Below are 21,802 nucleotides of genomic sequence, written 5' to 3' on the forward strand. Positions count from 1 at the left end.
GCGTGCGCGTGCGTGCGTGTTTGCTCGCTTGTCAGTCGGGACCGTGTGCGCGTGCGCTTTCTCGTCCGGCGGTCTGCGTGTTTGCGAGGTGGCGGGCGCGCGCAATAGTGTGTGTGTGTGTCCATTGCACGTGCGTGTGCGTGCGTGTGTGTACATGTGTGAGAGTGTATGCGCGCGGCGCGTGTACGGCGGCAGCGACGACGACGACGACGACGACGACACACCGCCCGTAGCGCTCCTACGTAGTTAATATGTACTTGTGTGTAGGTACGTTCGCCTTTTCAAACGCCAATAAACGATAAACAAATCCTTATGAATAATAATAATAATAAAAACAATAAAATTACTCAGTGATACAGATTTCGGTGATAATATCGCGCACATTATTATTATTGTGTTCTTAACTACTTATTATTATTATTATTATTATTATTATTATTATTTAACAACAACGTCGCTCGGCCGTACGTGCGAAACAATATTATAATATTCAATATTTATCTCCGTCTCGGTTGCGGTACATGTATATCTACGATTCCGTTTGACGCGGCGTCATAATAATAATATACGATCGACACTTTTCGGTTGCGCACAACGTTTGTTCCGTTCGTATCGTACCCTTTTCACCGCAGTCGTTGCGCTCGTGGGCACGATTAAAAGTGAAGGACACTTTCTTTACTGGGCCATTTCGACGACCGACCGCATTCGGTGACTGGCGTGTGCGACACGACCATCGTTCCGCCGTACATATATGGTGCATTATAATAATAATTATATTGACCGCACGGACGTTCACAGGACACCACGGGAGGTGAAAAAACAAATGTTTAAATGGAAGCATCTTCAATTATCACCCAAGTGTCGCGTGAAGATGAACACCTAAAAAGCTTTGTGCCAGATAAGGGTAAGCCGATTTCTCCTATTTGCATTTTTCGTCTTTGGTATTATATAACATTATCATTTTTATTGTCGTCGTCTTATGACATTTTGGATTATTACAAGTCTAGTAATTCGCCATGTGGACACGATAAATAAAAGATAAACTGTTTCTATTTACTATAATTTATACGTTGTTACCTAATTGTATTACATATTAATTATAGTTGTTTATGTAACTCGACTTGTTTCATATTTTATCAAAAAATATGCAAACATTTTTCTACTTTTTAGTGATAATCAGGTTTATAGATAGTGTTAGTCTGACTGATTGATATACTGATTTTAAACGAACCACCAAAAGACAGAAGTTATAAAGATTTTATTACATTTCTTGGTTATATGTTCTCTTATAATAAATAAAATAATCTTAGCACTCCCTGGCAATCGCCGATTCAGCCTATACGGCTACTACAGACATTTTGTACGTTTTCATGTTTTACTAGTAATATCTCGTAATATATTGTCAAATAACATCCTATTATATAATGTAAAAATTAAAGGATTATAATTATTTGTTTATTTTATTTTATTCTATAATAATTTATACATGCTGAAATAAGAATATTATTGTTTAACATTTATTGATTAGTAATAGTGTAATAGGTATTAATTATAATATATGTTAATTGGTTTTATTTATTCATTAACTTTTTTCTTTTATTATTTTTATAAAAGTACAAATTATTTATAATATGCTATTTATTTGTTTTTACCAACATAATATTGTTTTTTTTTCAGTGTTACTGTAGTTTTATTTTTCTTCGTTATATGTTTAGTAGGTGTCATTAAATTTGAATTGTGCGTGCAATAATTAAATATGAATAACATGTTTATACTATTATAGTGATAGATAGATAATGTGACATTATGTCACATTGTATCAATGTCACAATATAAGGTTAACAATATATCCAATTATTCATAACTTAATGGGTAACTGATAACTATCTGGTACCTACGTAGTAAAATATTCTACAAAAATATGCAAATTTATATTTGCTTAAATATTTTTTGGGAGTGGTATCAAAACTCAAAAGAAACATTTCTAGAATAACCATTATATCTATTGATGCCCTTAAGTGATACCCATGCGCAATTGAACATTTTTATATATATATATTTGATTGCCTATACACATTAACTAGGTAGGTAAATTACTGTTTATTGAACTTTTATATCATGTGTACATAATTGCTTGAATTATTCAGATGAATTATGTAGTAATACTTGCCCATACTTAATTAATCATTTTTTATTAATATTTAAGGGATTAAGATATCTGATTTGCATAAATATTGTTTGTTTTTAGATATCGGAACTTAATTTAAAAACTTAAGTTAAGCACATATTAAGTAGGTCGTTAACCAATTAATATGTCTACTATATCAAATATATTTGTAATTTATATTGTATCTTTAAAAATAATATAAATACATTTGAAAAAAAAAAATAAAAAATCATATTTACGTATCCAATAATCATAGAGATTTTATTTACAACTTGTGTTGATTATCTTTTATACAGTTTTTATTGTTATAATTTTTTTTAAAATAAATGACTATTTCATTGAGAAATTAAAATTTGGTTTTCATAAAGAAGTTAGGTATTTTGAAAGGTTTTAGTTATGTATTTTATGATAAATTAATTTCAAATTAATACCTAACTTCTTTTATTTATCAAAAGCAAACATACTAGATTGAATGTTATATAAAATATAAAATTATATACATAATATGTTTATTTAATCTTAATTATTGTTTGCATCATTTTTATTTTTGCTGCTAATAATTATCTTCTATGATTTCATGAATTGAACTATAATATTTTTGACGTAATAGATTAGAATTATGGTGTTTGTAATGTACCTACCAATATTATTATTTTTATGTTTATTTAATTTGGAATAATTGAATGTCGTCATTTTTAATATTATATGTGTTCTAAGCAGTTTTAGGTTTATTAATTATCTCATTTAATCAATATACTGTGCATAACTAAATGTAATTATCTTAAACCATATTTGTAGTTGATTAATAATAATTTTACTATTTAAATAATAGCTTCAAGTTCTTACATTCCTTTTTAACTAATATGTAGAATGTAAGTACCTACATAATGGAGAACTAATATATTTATAAAACTTTGGTAGCTTAAATAATTTATTATTCAGGTTTAGTTGATTAATAATACATAATAATACCTATTGAATTAAAATGTTTGTATCCTTATGTATTTATATATTAGCGTGTAATAATTTAATGAGTGATAATATAACAAAATATAGTTCAAATCCATTTATAAACAGTAGGTACGTAATAAATTGTCAGAACCCTGGTAATTTGGATTAACAAACTTTGCTATTTTAATTAAATGTTATATATTTATATTGTTTTATTACTTTTATTGAGTGATTTGTATTATTTAATTGATGATAATATCAGTTAGATATATATCGCTATCGAATCAATGGATATTTGTATTTTTGTGTTTTATTTAATTTTTAGCTTTAAGTATGTAAGTAATTGCACTTCTTCAAAATATTTTGATGATTCAAACACATAAAAATTAGTTTAAATTATAATGCTTAAGTATTGATTTATGGGGTACTCATAAATATATTATATGCATACATACCTATTTAAATTACATATGACCTAATTTATTTGTTGTTTTTTTTCTCTGTGTATACTTAAGACAATAATGTGTGTTAAGAAATATTCAGTTTTACTTTAATTTAATTATATTATTCTTTTTTAACAACCTTTGTTTGATTTTTGTACCTACTAATGAACAATTATACAATTTGACCTTCTAGGTATGGCAAAATGTCTATTAGTAAATTAAAAATTTAATTTTAATAACCTTAACAATTTTAAAATGTATTAACATCTGGTGGTTTATTTTAATAAATATAGGTACTGTTATTTGATACATATAAGTATAATTCGGTAATTGATGATTAGTTATTTTACAATTTCTATTCATTATTTTGTTTTTGAAATATTTAGAACATTTATTATATACAATATATACAATAAATAATCTAAATTTATATCAAAAGTTAAAATTTTAAAATACTTATAACTAATTAAATTTAAATAAAAAGTCAATTCAAATTGTTGAATCATCACTCATTGTTATTTATAGGGAATATTTTTATTATGTATATATTAATTGTACATACACTAATATATTTATATTTTATTATTTTATAGCTGATCATGTTCGATTGAAAAATGAACGAGGTTTGTGGCGAACATTACTATGCTGTTTTGGAAAATCAAGAACAAGACCAAATTCTAGTTTTGTTCCAAGTAGTAATATACGTGGAGTGAATACTAAGTCTGACAGAAGTTTTACTCCTCCTCGTAGCCCAGATCTTTCACAGTCATCATACTTACTTCCTGCTATTAGACACCAAGATATGCATAAAAAATGTATGGTTATTGATCTTGATGAAACACTTGTCCATAGTTCTTTTAAGGTACATAAAAAATGTATTATATATTTATATCTCATACATAAACATTAAACTAATGAAACACAAAAAACATACTGTGTTAATTTAGTATATTAAATATTATAAACTTATTTATTTTTTTAAACTTTAACAGGCAATTAATAATGCAGACTTCGTAGTACCTGTTGAAATAGATGGCACAGTTCATCAAGTCTATGTATTAAAGAGACCACATGTAGATGAATTTCTTCAACGTATGGGTGAACTCTATGAGTGTGTATTATTTACTGCAAGTCTTGCCAAGGTAAATTTATTATTTAATTATTTATATAATTACTAATTTAAAATATGTCCTTGGGTTATATGTGTAAAGTAAATATTTTATTAACAATTTAATGCATATTAATCCTTAATATTTTTGGGTGTATAATATCTTATATTGTTTTTTAGATTCTGAGCGGAGGAATAAATATATTGATATTTTATGTTTAGCTTGGTTATATTCTAGCTAATCTATTAACTTAATTAGGCAACAATGTATAATATGGTTTAACATGTTGACTGCTATGTAACTGCTAGTAGTCACACAATATGTATTACCGACACACAAAATATGTTTTTCCATATAATTTCTAATTTGTACCTATATACTATTTTATTTGAAAAAACATTGAAAAACATATATACAATAAATAAAATTTTAACTATTTCTACTATGTCACTGCTTTTTTTTTAATATATTATTGTAGCACCATAAAAAAGTTAATAATTTAAAATTGTATTAATTTATGGTCGCCGGCGGTCATGTAGCATATAAATAATAACATGGTTTGGCCGCGGGTGTCCATAAATATAATGTTGTATCCTAATGCTGTACCATGCATACGTTGGTCACATGGTAGTCAACGAGATAACACTGCTAACAGTTAACATAAAAATAATGTTTTCTGTATTTTTTTTGTCCACTTTTAGTATGCCGATCCAGTTGCCGATTTACTAGATAAATGGGGTGTATTTAGAGCCCGTTTATTCCGTGAATCATGTGTGTTTTATAGAGGAAATTATGTGAAAGATTTAAACAAATTAGGTCGCGCATTACATAAAGTTGTAATTATTGATAATTCACCTGCATCATACATTTTCCATCCAGATAATGCTGTAAGTTTATTTTTTTTATACACCATAATATTTAATTTAAAACAACATTAACTTAATATTTATTTTCCTAAAATAATTATTTTAGGTTCCTGTTAATTCATGGTTTGATGATATGACTGATAAAGAACTGTTGCATTTAATTCCATTTTTTGAAAAACTCAGTAAAATGGAAAATGTTTACCCAGTTATTTGCAACATTAATCATATGGCAAATGCTGCTGCTGCAGCTATTGCAGTACAAACTCAACAAATGAATGCCGACGATGTTTTATAGCATAAATTTTTAAGTACAATATATTTGTGCCAATGGTAATTATTCAAATCTACCGTGTTAAACAAAAGTAATAATAATCATAATGTAACAATCGTATAAAGTATACAAAGTTAAAATTTATAATATTTACCTAATTTAGGTAACATAATTTGAAACTGTTTTTAATTTTTTTTCTCGTTAAACTTCTCTAAGATACTTTTTTAAATATATAATTTTGTTTTTTTAAAAAATAATCATAAACTGGTAACTTTTAAAGGTATTATACCTACCTATATCATTCAATTAAAATGTTTTCATTATGATTTTTTAGAATATTAATTAATAACACTTAATGTTTAATATTATAGGTTACCTACATTTTAAAGTATTTATTTACATCAAAGTACTTATTATCCGTGCATAATATGTATTTTATAGTGGACTAATCAAGGACAAAACAATTTAATTTAATTTAACTATTTTTTTTCATGTGTACTAATACACATCTGATAAATATGTTTATATAAACATATCATATTAAATCATACTGGTTTAATCTCAAAGTTCAAGTTATGGATGAAATATTAAAACTTAATCAAATCTATTTTTTAATTTTCATGTTTCTCTGTCCATTTTTATAATAAGTATTTTAATATAGAATAGTTACAAATATCTATGCTTTTGTCAATAATTGATTGTTTTTTATTTGATTGTAATGGAATTATTATTATTATTATTATGTAATTTATACAAATTAAAAGTAAATTATTGACACCCCTATTGCATAGATTCACGAATTTAATAATATATTATACATTAAAAATATATTTTAACTAAAATCAAACATTCTCTAATATTTATTTTGTGTTTTCTTTTTTTGAAAAAAAAAATAATCAATTTTTTAATTAATAGGTAATTATAAGTTCTCAAGAGGACACAATCAGTAATATATAAATATTTGTATTTAAATAGTGTCATATGACTGCATTTTAAATTACTTTAAATAATTTTAACAATATTGTATAGAAAATAAGTATGCAATACCATGGAGTAAATTATATATATTCATAATTATAAAAATGTTGTATTCATTATCATTTATACATTTTTTTTACACTTTGTAATTTGTAAACAAATGGAAATATTTTATAATTTTTATAAAAGTCCATACCATATTATTCTATATTTTAATATATTTTTTTTATTTTATAAGCAGTATTTCAATTATTTTATAAAAACAATATATTGTATATGTATATGTATATATATATGATAAATTATGCATTTATCAAAATTGACTGGTTCAAACTTTGTTTTGTTGTATATTCATTAATTATTATTGTGTACTCTTGAGATAATTAAAATAATAAATGTTATTATTATTTTTTATTTATGTTTTAATTAAAAATATTCAGTGGCTTATACAGGGAGAAGTGTGATTTTTATCATTAACATCAATCAAAAATTCCAATAAAAAATAATTATTAAAGCATATTTATTTGCACAAATTATTTTAATACTAATTTAGTTGAAAAAAATATTAAAAGAGGTATATTAAGCACAGAATTAATTAAAATCAAATAATTTTTTTTACACTTCTAATTAGTCCTGTATATGCTACAGATAATATTAAGAACACCAATGTTGTACTATTACCTTTTGTGATTGTCTTTCAAAATATTTTTGAACATGTGTTTTTATTATTATTATTAAATTATTTTATTTTGTTTTCTTTTAAAATTATATTTATTTTTAACATTTTATCACAAACAAAATTAGAATTAACATTAAGTTAATATCTATATATTTATTTTTTGTTATTCTACTAGTTACAGTTGAACATTTTACAATCTGTACGAGTTTTGTTATACAATCTCTTAGTATTGTGTTTATGCTCATCAGTTTAAATTTGGTTTATTTTACATATTATGATTTCAAATAATTGAATCTCTTGTTTACTATAAATTTTTGGTTTTTTTCGTACAATTTTATTTCTTTTTGTGAAATACATTTAGTTATTTAATAAATGAAGTATCAATGTAAAATATTAGCATGTATATTAATAGACTAGATTGTCACCTATTATACACACATCACTCTTTTAAAAAGTACTGAAACTATAAAATATACACATATATATTATTATTTAGCTCTATGATTTATTAACAAGGTCTAAATTTGTTTATGAATAAAATTATAACTGTACTTTTTATTTCCAATAATATATTATATGTGTATAATAAATTTAAAGGTTGCCATACACACATTTTTTCTTCGTCTTACAAACATACATTGTACAACATTACAAAAATTGCGTTCTGTAATGCCATTTGTGTTCTTGTATGTGAGTTTTGTTGTAATATCGGAGCGAATATACAATATTATAAAATTTTTAATTCAATATATTATGATAATTTGTCTATATGGCATATTGTAGACTTTTACTGTTTAGTTAATATTTTAATTTTGAAGTATCTGCATTTTAATGTTGTAATATTTAATTCATTCTAATATTAACGACATAAAACTGGTTTTGCTGAATGCAAATTTGCTATGTGTTATGTTTATCAGACAAAGACAACACACACACAGGATTATTTTAACAAGAAAGTTTAGGTTATAACAAGAGAAATATAAATAGGAATATGCATAGATAAATATTTTATTATATTTATCTCTAAAAAAAACTACTGCAAAAACAGTTTATAATAACATTTAAATGATATGAAAACTCAATCTTTGTACTTTTCAGTAAACAGTAAATACTAAATAGGTTCTAAATACATTATATATATATGGAAGATAAATGGTATAAAGTAAGTATTTGCACTCTTTGGTCAAGTGACCTTGTACTAAAATTGAACTTCTATGACATGATATGGTTTTTATATATATTTATTTTGATAAAAACCAATTTTTGGCACTGAAATTTTTCAAAACAAAAATGATAATATTAAATGTAATATTGTTTACTGTACAACTATTTTTCATGTTTTAATTATATTTTATCTTTGACTTGGATATCGTGAAATTACTAAAATAGAACATGTACAAGAACAAATTGGTTTAATTAGGTACTGTTGTCTATTATTGAATGACATTCATATGTAAACAATACAAACAAGGTTTTAGAGTATGAATTTGAATTTATCATTAGACATGTTAATGTTATTCAGTTAACTTTTTGTTTAAAACCAGTGTTAGATGATGTTCAGATCACTCAGATCTATGTCCAACACAAATAAGCCGTAACGTTGCATAGTAAAATATTAATAGCCTTTATGTTGTATGTTAATGTAATTTACAAATTAATTAATATTTTGAGAATGTGCCAATATTATAATATTCAATTTCAAGACTTAAAATACATTTACCTTGAAATATTTATAACAAAAACATAAATTACATTTATCTCTTAAACACAATAAACACGTAAATACACATTATGTGACAATAAAAATTAAATATAATTTAAATATTGTGTAATAATTTCCATCTGTCTTTTATCAGGCGTTTTCTATAAGATAATTTTTCTTAAAAAAAAACTACCTATGTATTATGGACTGTTTAATTAATTTACAACAAAGATGAAAAGTCCTGATTATCTACAAAGTTTAAAGTGTAATTTTTTTTTTGTATTTTACTGTTATGATTACACTATTTTGAAAATTCAATAAACTACGATAAAAAAATTTTATTCTGGTACATCTTCCAATGATCTTGTTTAGTATAATAGTACTTAAAATTAAGAATTTATAAGACATTTTTAGAGAGTTATCATTGTTTTATTTTTTATGTGGTAGGGGGAATAGAAATTTTTATTTTGATTAAATCAATCATTTATAGTATTCATTGTAGTTGTATGGCATAAAATATTTATAAATTGTTTGGATATGGGATTATATTATCATTCTATACAACACAATTTAAATGGCTTGTTGTACTTGTTGTAATTAAGTCAATAATTTGTAAAATGTTGTTTAAAATAAGTTAATGCAAAAAAACAATGGTAGGAACATTATTTGTTTTCTCTGATATACAAAACAAATTACAGTAAAACCTCTATTTTACGAACTTGAAGTTTCTTTGAAAATAATTTCTTAAAAAGAAATAACATTTTTTCACTCGAAACACTAATTTTAGTAAACAAAATGTACGTAAATAGTAATATAATAATATATAATATTAATAAATTAATTGAATAAGAAAATAATACATTTAAATTTTAAATTAAGTAAGTAAATTATTATTTTTTAAAATTTTTTGCTATCGAAGAACTTTCTGATATCTTGTTGAACAAAAATGCTTGCACTAATTTAAATAATTAAAGATGTCATTTAGTTCTTTTTTCAGTATACTAATATTTAGACTAGAAAAATGAGGTTTATCTTTATCTTCTTTTTCTTCTGTTGTTCAGCAACAATAACATTTTCATACGCTTAGTGTACCTTGCAAGCTATGATTAAGTATACATATATGTAATATTGTAAGTGTATACTGTATATATATATATGTATACAACTATAAACGAATACGACAATATGTTACAGACCCAACTTAAATTAATAACCATAAGACACATGTTAAAATACAAATAGTCAATAGACTTTAGGCCTACGATATATTTTAATTTTATTATGATATTTAGCTAAAGTAGTGTTTTACTCGCCTTAATACACGGGGTATCCAACAAATAGATACAAGTATCGGAGGTTGATCGTAGACTATATATGTATACATGAATATATGGTCAATTGCGATAAGAACTATAGCTTAGGAGAGTGTGATCCCCAGACAGCCAGAATGACAGTGTATCGTCAGAAACAGCATAACAGAGTTTGAAGCAAAACTTCTTAAATTTTAAAAAACGTGATATTTAGAAAATATTCTAACTCCATCCCTTTCTCGGCCTGTATCACATTGGAATTGGCAACATGCTCTTAAAAACGTTTAATGGTAAGTATAATACTACCTGCACTGATAATTTGGCAACAATTGATTTTGGTATTTGTAGATCATCTCTTACATAATATAGTATTAATAATAATCTAAGGTAATAACATTTAACAAGGTACAATTGACAAGTGTGTACTTCATAAAAATATGTAATAATATAACTTTTTTAATTTGTTGATTATGTAGAGACAGTTTTAAATGAAATTGTCATTATATAGAGTTACAGTTAAATAGATGTTCTATTGTATGTACCAAGGATGGCAAATCCATGACACATGAAAAATTAAGATATTTTATATTAATACATTAGTTACAATAAAATAACAATAATTTTTTTCTTACATTATTCAATATAATTTATATGATATTTTTTGGCACACTCAAAATAGAAAAGGTAAATTTTAGCACATAGTGTTCAAATAACTTGCCACCTCTGATATATATATTATAGTCTTGATAATCCGGTACTGAATCAGTAAGCTAACATACCAAATCTAGCTATAATTTTATTTTTGAATTATTGTTTTAATAATTCAATACATTTGATTCTTCTGATAAAATTGTTAGAATTACAACAAAAATTATAGTTATCAGTGATAATAATCATTTCTACCAGCATATTTCAATTGAATTGAATGTAATGATAATAAATACATATTTATTTTTTATCTAGTTCCTGTTTTAAATATCTTGTTTCTTTCGATAATCTAGCAGTACTACATATCGGTTTATCAAAACTACAGTAGTTATATTTCTATAAATCTGTTAGTTGTACATTGGATCTATGAAAGTATGAAGCCTATAACACAATAGTGAAGATAATTTAAATAAATTTTAATTTTGGAACAATAAGCATGGTAAAAAATTGTATTTGCTAAATTAAATTATTGTATAAAAACAAAATTATTAATATTACAACTGGTAGTAATATATTTACTATTCTATCTTTATTAAAATTCAACTAATTGATTGTAATTATGAAAATATTATATCCAAAAAGTTTGCTCACATAAAACCTCTCATTAATATTACTGAGGTTTGTTATTAAATAATATTTTGTAAATTATTTTTATTACTAATGCGTAAAAATTGCATACTTAGATGAGAATAAATAAATAATAATATTTGATGATAACTATAAATTATACTATTGTCAGAAATAATATTATGAATCAGTAAATACTTTATTAGATTATACTTATATTATAATTGTTATATATTTTTTTTTATATAATTAAAAATGTAATAATTCATAATTGTAATTAACAAAATCAAACAAATTATTTAAGACTGTAATAACCACTTACTTGGAAATAAGGATAAAAGTTTAATTAAAATAATATTTATTATACATAAGTATTGATCAATATAAAAAAAAAAAAATTTGTAATTAAATTCAAATAAATTGTACTATGTAGGAATTTAAAATATGAATGCATAACCATTACATAAAAATCTTACAGCTAAGGAAAAATTAAACTTTTTCAGTAGGTAATTGAAAAATGAAATTATAACTGTGGTTGTAATTTCAATATAAAAATACTAGTCATATTTTTACTGTATTACATTTTATTATAATAAAACTGGGTATAATTATTAAACCAAATATTACTTGGTACATTTATTTTTTTTCATAATCATCTACTTTCATATCGTTTAACCCTAGCTCTTCATTCTGCTCTTCAGTTCTATCAAACCGAGTGATAGTAAGTTTTGGATCCAAATCTGGAGGTGTTAAACTCTGAAAAAAGGTAAAAAATATTAACGTCATTTAGTTAAGTATTAAATGATTAAAAAACTTGGACTTTTAATTTTATATACTACGCTCATATTATAATTTTGTAATTCAATAATAATTTAAAAATCTACAAACTATATTATATTTAGGATTAGAGTGAATTGCTTTCATATTTTATGCAGACTGAGCTACAAAACTCTATTGGACTGCTAAATAGAAACTAAGTGATAAATTCTCTGGCATTGACTATTAAACGATACCAATTAATATTTTTATGAGTAAGTTTGCAACATTGCTGAGACATTATATTTGTTGGTTAAACAATTCATTCTAATCTTAAATTAGTATTGTATTTTGTACTGTTGGAAAATTAAACCTTTTAATATTATTACTCTTTAAAGGCATATTTAATAAACAATATAAAATTAAAGTTTTATAAACTTATTTAAAAACATTATTATAAGAGACAATAGTAAATTATTTAATTATATAAAAAGATATAAAAGGTTTAAGTAACAAGGTATGGATTTATTATAAATGTTAATAATAAGAACAATTAGTGTGAAATCACATACATTATTAATCCTTATCAACATTTCATCCAAACAAAACAAAATACACATTTAAAATGTATATAAAATAAAATAAGTTCATAAGTTATAGTCTTTTAAAACAGCTAAATCTATTGATTTATCCACAAAAGAAAAATGCAAAATAAAAAAAAATGCTCTAAACTGTTTTAAATTGTTTTAACAAACAAAATTAATTTAATAATTTATTTTGTATACATTTTAAGTAAGCATCTTAGTTTGTTTGGATCCAAAATGATCTAATTGATAATGCGTATGACGTAGGCACTAATCGAGCGTATTATATATTATTTATTTATAAGTAGTATTTACTATCTACCTGGACATAACTATTTCCGGCCGGATCATGCAGTACAATATCAACTGGCATTTTACAAGTTTTAATATTATTCAGTTTTTCTAAAAATATCTCTGTTTTGGCGATAACACCTTCAGACTGACTGTCACCAGAATAAAATGCTGTAGCAGTATCTTTCAACTGTTCATGTAATGATGTTATGAGACCTTCAATAGTAGTGAATCGACCACTCAGTGAAAGTGCACCAGCTTCAAAATCCAATTGTGGAATACGAAGACAACATGTTTCTGACTAAAAAATAGTTTTTTTTATATATGTATACAAAAGATAAAATTAAGATATTAATATATATATATATCATTAAGATTTATATATGATTGTTTATGTAATAGTTGAAAAAAAATATATTTATGAGGATAAATATTAGTGTATAAACTTTATCGAGTTTTCAGTAACAAAATTAATAATTAATTACCTTCAATATATCCCTGTTTAAATCTTCTGGATCTGATACTTTAACAGTTATTTGTAAACCTTGCTTTTCAACGCCACCACCTGGTTTCACCTCATTAGTACGATAGCCACAATCTTCACATGTAGTAGCCATGATCACTACTTGTTTGAAGTATGGAATATCTAAAAATATCAATGTAACAAAATAACCAAAATAATTGTTGTCATATTGATTGCTGTACAGTAAAATAAATACCTGTCACTTTCATATTGGTTTCACAAATTGATTGACAATTTGGACATGGGCCACTAAATTGAACAATTTCATCATTCATATTATTAACAGATGAATCATTAAAAGTGCCTAATGGTTTGATAATCGACTGTGCATTGTCTTCTGCTGTTAATCCTATCATTTCATCTTGAGCACTATCTCGAGTGAACATTTCTGTTTGCATTCTGGGATCAGCCAAAGGTGCAACAGGATTTGAAACAAATATATTCCCAGTTGCATCTTCAAAAACCTACAAAAATGCATTCATAGTTAATTTAAAATAAAATTAATAATAAAAATAATTACCATCATTGGAATGGGCTTGGTAAGATTTTTGATACCAATCAATCCATTAATTACAACTTCCATTTTTGATGCTAATTCAGGATGTGTTAGATCAAGAACTTTTTTTTGTTCACTTAAATTTGTAATTGTCTTGGTAATTATGCCTTCAACAGTAGTTACTTGTGATCGTTGTGACATTGGTGGTATTTCAAAGTCTAAATCTAACACTTGTACACTTGTGTAGTCTGTTGTAATCACATATCTATCCAAATCTTCTTTGTTTTCAATATTTAAAGACATCCGAACACCTTGTGGCTTAATTTCGATTGCTGGGTCCAATTGGTTATTTTTATAATTACAGTGTGGACAATCAAATGATGATATTACCAGTTCTTTGTAAAATGGAATGCGTGTCAACAAGAGCCGTGTGGTGCCCTAAGATAATTTTTAGGAAATTAGATAATGTTACTTAGAGTAATTAGTAAATTAAAATCTATAATGTCCATATATAATTCTAAATTACGTTTTTATAAGGTTATTTTATTAATTATATGTCAATTTCTAAAAACCTATAATATAATATATTAAATAAATAGTATATTATTTATTAGTTAAAAAAAAAAGATCTTAGTAAGTCAAATTTCTACATAGAAAATTTGTAAATATATCATATATCTATCACAAGATATTAAATATTATTTAATTTAATTTATTATTATTTCTACAGCCAAGTTTAAATTTAAACCTAACATAATCTCTAAAATATCGTTAGATGCTATTAAAAATTAAAAATGGACAAATACCTAAATATTTAATATAATAAAATTGACTTAATTGTAAATAAAACAATGTTTACCCTAGGTGCGGCATTCATAAATATTTGTTTTGTCATTTTATTTTATCTAATATTTTTATTATAATTTTAACTATAATATACTCACTAGTGTTTTTTTTTTTGGCTCAACTACTCTAAGTACCAATTCTATAATCTTGACTACCAAAATGAAAATAATTGGTTGTCTTTATTTAATAAATTATGGGGACACATGGCATTTTTTTTAAATTTCATGTTTTTAAAAATAACAAATATTGCTGGAATGCTGGATGAGTATTATTACAGTTATAGATATTTTGAGATATTAGTCCCTAAAATAATGAGACATTATATCAGAAATTATAGATACCAAACTGGATAGCATCAAACAAGTCGAAATAATGATAACTACCAATTAACTTTAAATTGTTTCATCTTAAATACAATTAATATCAATTTTCAATAAATTATGAAAACAAGGTAACAATTGCAAATCGCTGATTTGGCCTACTTATTTTTCACTTGGCTACAGACTATAGAGTATAAACTGTATATACTATACATATTCTGAATACTAAGTGACTATTAAACGTGTTAATGTCATACCATTTAATAAAAATAAAAACAATATACTTAATCATTGAAACAATTTAGATAAATAAATAACTAAAAATATTCATTTGAGTTGATGTATTATATAATGTTGGCGCTATATATATATTTTATTTTTATTTAGTTAGTACAAGTACTTTTTATACGAGTTTTTAGATGATTTTTATGAGAAAATACTGGCACTTGTCCGTGGCCGTTACAAATTAGAAAAGTAAAGATAAAATTATCTATTAGTGATAACCAAACTTACATGAGAGAATAGATAATTATGAACATATTTATTATTAGCCAATAATTGTTGTCACCAAACCAAGCAAATAATTTCATAAAACATTTGGTCAAACAATCAAGTAAACATCCAATTAATTTATCAAATATCAAAACTTTTCTACTTGAAATGTTAAGTGAAAAATAAACAAAATATTATTATAAACTATTGAAGTATAATTCCGGGAAAATTCCCCGATCCAAAACACCAAGACGCTAATTTCTAAACTGACACATTCCTGGCTCAACAGCCAACAGGGAAGTGTGGCTATTCTACTTTTATTTAACTGTCATGATCAAAAATTATACTAGCTACAGTAATCGAATAATTTGATAAGACCATGAACAATGTGTAAGTGTAAAGTGGATATATATTTAAAATTTAAAAAAGCAGAATAAATCGAATAGTATACTCACATTCTTTCCACAACTAAAGCACAGACTTTCGATTACGTTTACTTCCAATTGGTCTACGTCCAATTCCGGGAATACATTATTGATATCGGCACTTTTACTGTCAGCCATAGCTGTCTTATACGATCGCAGTCAATGGAATACAATTTGAAAGAGTCAAGACGACTTCTAAATCGAATTAATCGAATGCGGCAACCGTGAATGTGAAACGTTATTCGGTGGAGACTCGAATTAATTAAGATAACATGGTGAGCGAAGACAATATTATAAAAAATTGATATGGAATTAAAAAATGTGGTGATAAAAGAAACGTGCCCGTGATAGTGAACAAAAAGTTAGGTTATAGTGTTTACGACAACTCATGTACCAAAGATAATACGGGTCGTCTAAATGGCGGGTAAATAATATCGTCTAAAACAAGTAGAGTCGATACTCGATTCGCTGACGATTCGCTGATTTCGCTCGTCGAAGGCGCTTTAAACTAGAGCGTAGTGCTAGTGCGTGCGTAAAAAATCGCGAGTAAAATCGCGTAAAATCACTCCGTGAGGCTATAACTTATAAAAAATAATTATTTCTTCTCGACTTATTGATATTTTCATGTTTCAAAAAAATTGAAAAATTCACGTGGGCGCTAAACTAGATTTATGCCGAATATCCACTTCTGTTGGCAGTTTATATAACACCAAAACGGCTTTGTGTTATAACGATCAAACTGAAACCAATCAAGACACTACATGCATAGACGTGTTCAGAATTTGGTGACGGAGGGAGCACGACAAATTTTTAAATCGCGAGACCTATGTTTTTTCTAGACACGAAGAAACATTTTTTTTTTACGTTACAGGATTAAAAAATTACAAAATATAAAACAAATAATCAAAATCTGTAGGTAAGTACAAGGTATTGCAGGGTATACACTGCACGAGTTTTTGCATGACAAAATACATTCGTATCATATTATGTATTTTGTTTATCCGGGCATGATTTTGTTGGTGGCACACTCCGGCGGGGGGCCAGTGCCCCCGGTCCCTCCCGTAAATACGCCTATGACTTCATGTCTATACATATTATATGACTAAGGTATCTATTACTATCTGTAATGCTCTATCGGCTATAGTATTTATCACGGTATTCAAAAAATGCTTGATGCAATAAGATGCCTTAAAATACCTAATTGATGTTAAAGTATACCCTATTATCAAACTCGGACAACATTCCGAGCACGACAATAATACGACATGATTATTGATTCCTACAGAGGCGTAATTTCAACTTTTTTTAAAGTGTGCAGAAAACTTGGCTGGCCAAACAAATTTTCAACAGCCCGCAATATGTTTAATATTATATCTAATATCTAGTATAGAATTTAAACAAAAATAATTTGTTAATGTATGATCGTTATAGTAAGTTAGTTACATAATATATTATGTATATGTATGAATATACTGTGAATCGCACTGTGCACAATGATTAAATATTAATGTATTAATGTATACATAAAAAGATATCCAATTAACTGTGTGAATATTAAATATTTTATAAGCAGATTTCCGACAGGTGTCAAATGTGGCAGATGGATTTCGCACTTCGAGCAGAATGACGCTAGTCTTATTAAGTTTGATAGTGCTATCTTGACCTGACTTGACTTATTTTCAAAAGCTCTGAATCTGATTCGGCATCTCGAAAAAAGACCAAGGTAAAAATAACACGCTCACACATAGAAATTGTCTACATACTATATTGAACTGCTTAAAAACGGACGGTACCTATCTAATTTCCTCAAGAAAAATGTAAAAGATGTAAGTAATATAATTTTTAAAAATATTGAAATATAAAAAATATATATATTTTGAAAAATTATGTTTTCTTATTGCATAAAATTATGTGATAATGATAAATATAAAAATGTATCTTTCATTCTTCATCTTTATATAGGTAGTATATTTATATACCTATAGACTATAGTCTATAGTATATCTTTATATATCAAAAACAATATTATATTAACTTAGTTTAATATAGATTATAGATATAATATAGAGTAAAAAACATTTTTACTACAACAATGTACATTATAAATTATAATATAATTATTTTAGTTTTTTACGATCAATTGAACAAAAATGTTACCAGCAACATGCTAAATGTTTTTATATGATATATTTATTATGCTTGTAAGATTATAATATGATACTATCATTAATAATTGATAAATAATTAATAATAATAATTTGATACCTTTCTATAAATTTTTTAATTATTTTTAATTTTTATGTGTGTACATGCGGGTCGTATAAATATGTGTAAGTAATCATTTTTTAATTTTCATAATCAATTAATAGGTATATATGTATTTAAACAATTCTTCCCTGTTCTTTTTTTTTTTTTGTTCTTTTTTCCGTGTTCTTTTCTGTTTGTTCTTTTTTCCCGCATTCTTTTTTTCCTTGGTTTTTTTTACCGTTTACCGTTTTATGGAAACAAATAAAATAAACATTAATAAGACTTAAATAATTATCTAATGAAGTAATGCATTATTTGTAAGTTGTAATGCATGGCATCATGTTACATGAAATATTTAAATAATATATTAGTTTGATTATAATAATTAATAATCAGAGCCCAGAGACCAACTTATGGGAGGCTAGGGGGTTACAGTCCCGGACAGCCGGACGCCGATTTTATTGGAGTCTCCAGGCCCCTATAATAATTAAAAATTAAAGTGGCACTGTGAAACTGTATATCATTGCTTTTGTTAGACATTAACAAGATGTATATCAGTAAACATTAATTAATATTTTTCATTTTACTGATGATATTATTATAACTATCTAATAGAATATAGATAGTTAACAATTATATTTAAATATAATACAAATTAATTTATGTTGTGTAAATCAAATTGTGTTCACTAATGTTATTTTAAAGTTCACTGTTCACTTTAAATTGTTTAAATTACATTTAACAAAATATTAAAGGCCCCTACAATTATATTGTCCCTACCCATATTTTTTAAGTTGGGTTCTGTTAATAATTAAAATGAAATATTAGTTACGAATAAAAAATAATCTATGTTTGTATTGTGGACATTGATAATATTTTCACAGTTCGTATAACTGTATGAATTGTTGGTATCCATCACGGCTTAAGATATATCTTAAATCGTGGTATCCACTGAGCACTATATCGCCTTTAATAATTCTGCATCGATTAGTCCGTTATGTTTTTATATTTTGAGGAAATGAAACATTTAAATCTTTTTCTTTTATACTTACTGTTATTTAGTGCAGTACGTCCTTCTACAGTACCTACATTTGGAGCAATTCAGTTATGTATGAGCAAAAGGCATAATAGTTCTATTTTAATAGTTTAATACCCATTTTATTTGAAATATATTGGAAACTTAGCTACTTAAGTGTACCTAAATATAAAAATAGAATAAAACACGCGATTGAATTTAAAATGTTGACGACAAGGAAATTAAAAAATGAAATAACGAGTTTTCCTATTTTTTGTATTTTGTTGCAATTCAAAAAACATTTCATTATTAAATATTAGGTACCTACGTATTATCATTTTCACTAGAGAATTCAAATTTTCAAATTTTTTTTATTATGATAAAAATGTTATTCAACGAGCTTGATGTATTATAATTTATAACTTATGAGATCTCAGATATAATTTGCTCTTATTTAAAATTAAAATACATAAGCATAATTTTTACATACTAGAACATTTAATCCTATAACTACATACACATTGTCACCTTGACATAGGTAATGACATAATGTATGTGTGCATAATATATTACCTAAAACAAATCCTTACACAATTACACTTGTGTAGTTGTATTTCTGGAAAATTAACCAATATAGTAATAATTTATAATGATTTTATTCAAGATTTTTTATTTACTTAAAACTTCATTTATGTGATATGAAAAAAAGAAATTCTATAAATATCAAACTAATAATAATCGAATACATAAAAATGGTTTTTTTTATTATATTATGTGTATATCATATTTTTTCAAACAATTTTACATTTAAGTTTTTTTTTAGGAACCTACATAATAGCATAAAATAATAGGTTTTATTAAATAAACCTTTACCCATTACATACGCGTAGTAAATGGCTTACTTTAAACTTTAACTTTATCAATTTTAGACGTGAGAATTTTTTGTTGCTTTTCTACTGCTTTAGATGTTTAGTGTTTACGTTCTTGAATTAACTTTGTTGCTTTGTACACGCCATATTGCCATCATACCACTACACAGTCATATACTATAGAATAGATGGAATTTCATTTATTCTGTGGTCATACACAATACACTCATACAATATATTATGTTATTTTACTATTTTAGTAATACTTACCAAAGTATCTTTGTAATTTTAATTTTTGTTTAAAGTGAGTCACACAATTATACATTTACTGATTATTTTTTATAATGTTTAGATGTAGAACAGTTTTCAACGATGTCATAAATGTTATTATATATTTTTACAGACTTATTTTTCAGTTGCCTAACTAACACAATTACGAATATCAAGAAAAAAAATATCAGTCACTTGTCAATAGATTCTTTATCAAATTTTTAAGCATGTATTTATTTCTTTATTGATTATATACTAATAATATAGTGGTTACTAATGCCGTAAACAGATCATTTAAAAAATTTTGGGGGTCGTACTTAATTTTTTTCTAACATTTTTGTAATGCTAGAATACCTATACAATACACATACTTATAACCTATTATTTTGTAATTACCCCTTTGTTTATAAAGTGTTTTCTATGCATCTACTCTTTTATGAATACAAGTAATAACTATGTTAATAAATATAGTACCCATACTGGCCATACTATTTACTAACGACAGGAATACAAGATCATAACTTTTAACTTTTATTAAAAATATAATATAACACAAACCAGGTTGCAAGCCAGACTTGAACTTACATAAATGGGACTAGTTAAAAATAAAGGAGATTATAATGGAATGACTAAACAAATTTAAATGATATACAATTATACATAATAATCAAACTATAAATCGTGTTCAAGCACAAAAATGGGATCCGCTTGTCATTTCTTATCTTAAGTTCGTGCTTATCATAAATCATTACTATTTAATATTCACGAATACAAATTACAAATAACTTATCATTATCATAGATTTACCTTGAATTATATAAATAGGTATGTATATTAATGAAAAACTTATAAAAATATTTCTATGCAATATATTACAAAAAAAAAAGATTTGGCACTGGTGGCTACTAATTAGTAAT

The 21,802-nt window shown here is 25.1% G+C and overlaps 2 protein-coding genes across 2 annotated transcripts; one reads left to right on the forward strand and one right to left on the reverse strand.

Moving 5' to 3' along the window:
• The first annotated feature begins 154 nt into the window (after positions 1-154).
• Positions 155-8,072, forward strand: LOC132926531 (phosphatase Herzog). Its single transcript, XM_060990888.1, has 5 exons — positions 155-904; positions 4,155-4,423; positions 4,554-4,703; positions 5,372-5,557; positions 5,643-8,072. The coding sequence occupies exons 1-5, from the start codon at positions 832-834 to the stop codon at positions 5,829-5,831; spliced, it is 867 nt and encodes a 288-aa protein (XP_060846871.1). The 5' UTR covers positions 155-831; the 3' UTR covers positions 5,832-8,072.
• Positions 8,073-12,274: 4,202 nt separating this feature from the next.
• LOC132926989 (zinc finger protein ZPR1) lies at positions 12,275-16,785 on the reverse strand. Its single transcript, XM_060991428.1, has 6 exons — positions 16,515-16,785; positions 14,426-14,839; positions 14,102-14,369; positions 13,868-14,028; positions 13,414-13,683; positions 12,275-12,507 (listed from the first exon to the last, which is right to left on the reverse strand). The coding sequence occupies exons 1-6, from the start codon at positions 16,620-16,622 to the stop codon at positions 12,388-12,390; spliced, it is 1,341 nt and encodes a 446-aa protein (XP_060847411.1). The 5' UTR covers positions 16,623-16,785; the 3' UTR covers positions 12,275-12,387.
• Positions 16,786-21,802: the final 5,017 nt, after the last annotated feature.

This window comes from Rhopalosiphum padi, chromosome 3, assembly GCF_020882245.1.
Source record: "Rhopalosiphum padi isolate XX-2018 chromosome 3, ASM2088224v1, whole genome shotgun sequence".
NCBI classification, from domain to species: Eukaryota; Metazoa; Arthropoda; class Insecta; order Hemiptera; family Aphididae; genus Rhopalosiphum; species Rhopalosiphum padi.

Coding starts and splice junctions, on each gene's coding strand:
- LOC132926531 (XM_060990888.1), top strand. CDS start 832: ATGGAAGCATCTTCAATTATCACCCAAGTGTCGCGTGAAGATGAACAC. Junction 905..4,154: donor AAGCTTTGTGCCAGATAAGG/GTAAGCCGATTT, acceptor ATTATTTTATAG/CTGATCATGTTCGATTGAAA. Junction 4,424..4,553: donor TTGTCCATAGTTCTTTTAAG/GTACATAAAAAA, acceptor AAACTTTAACAG/GCAATTAATAATGCAGACTT.
- LOC132926989 (XM_060991428.1), bottom strand. CDS start 16,622: ATGGCTGACAGTAAAAGTGCCGATATCAATAATGTATTCCCGGAATTG. Junction 14,840..16,514: donor GCTTTAGTTGTGGAAAGAAT/GTGAGTATACTA, acceptor AAATTATCTTAG/GGCACCACACGGCTCTTGTT. Junction 12,508..13,413: donor CCGGAAATAGTTATGTCCAG/GTAGATAGTAAA, acceptor ACCTTTTTTCAG/AGTTTAACACCTCCAGATTT.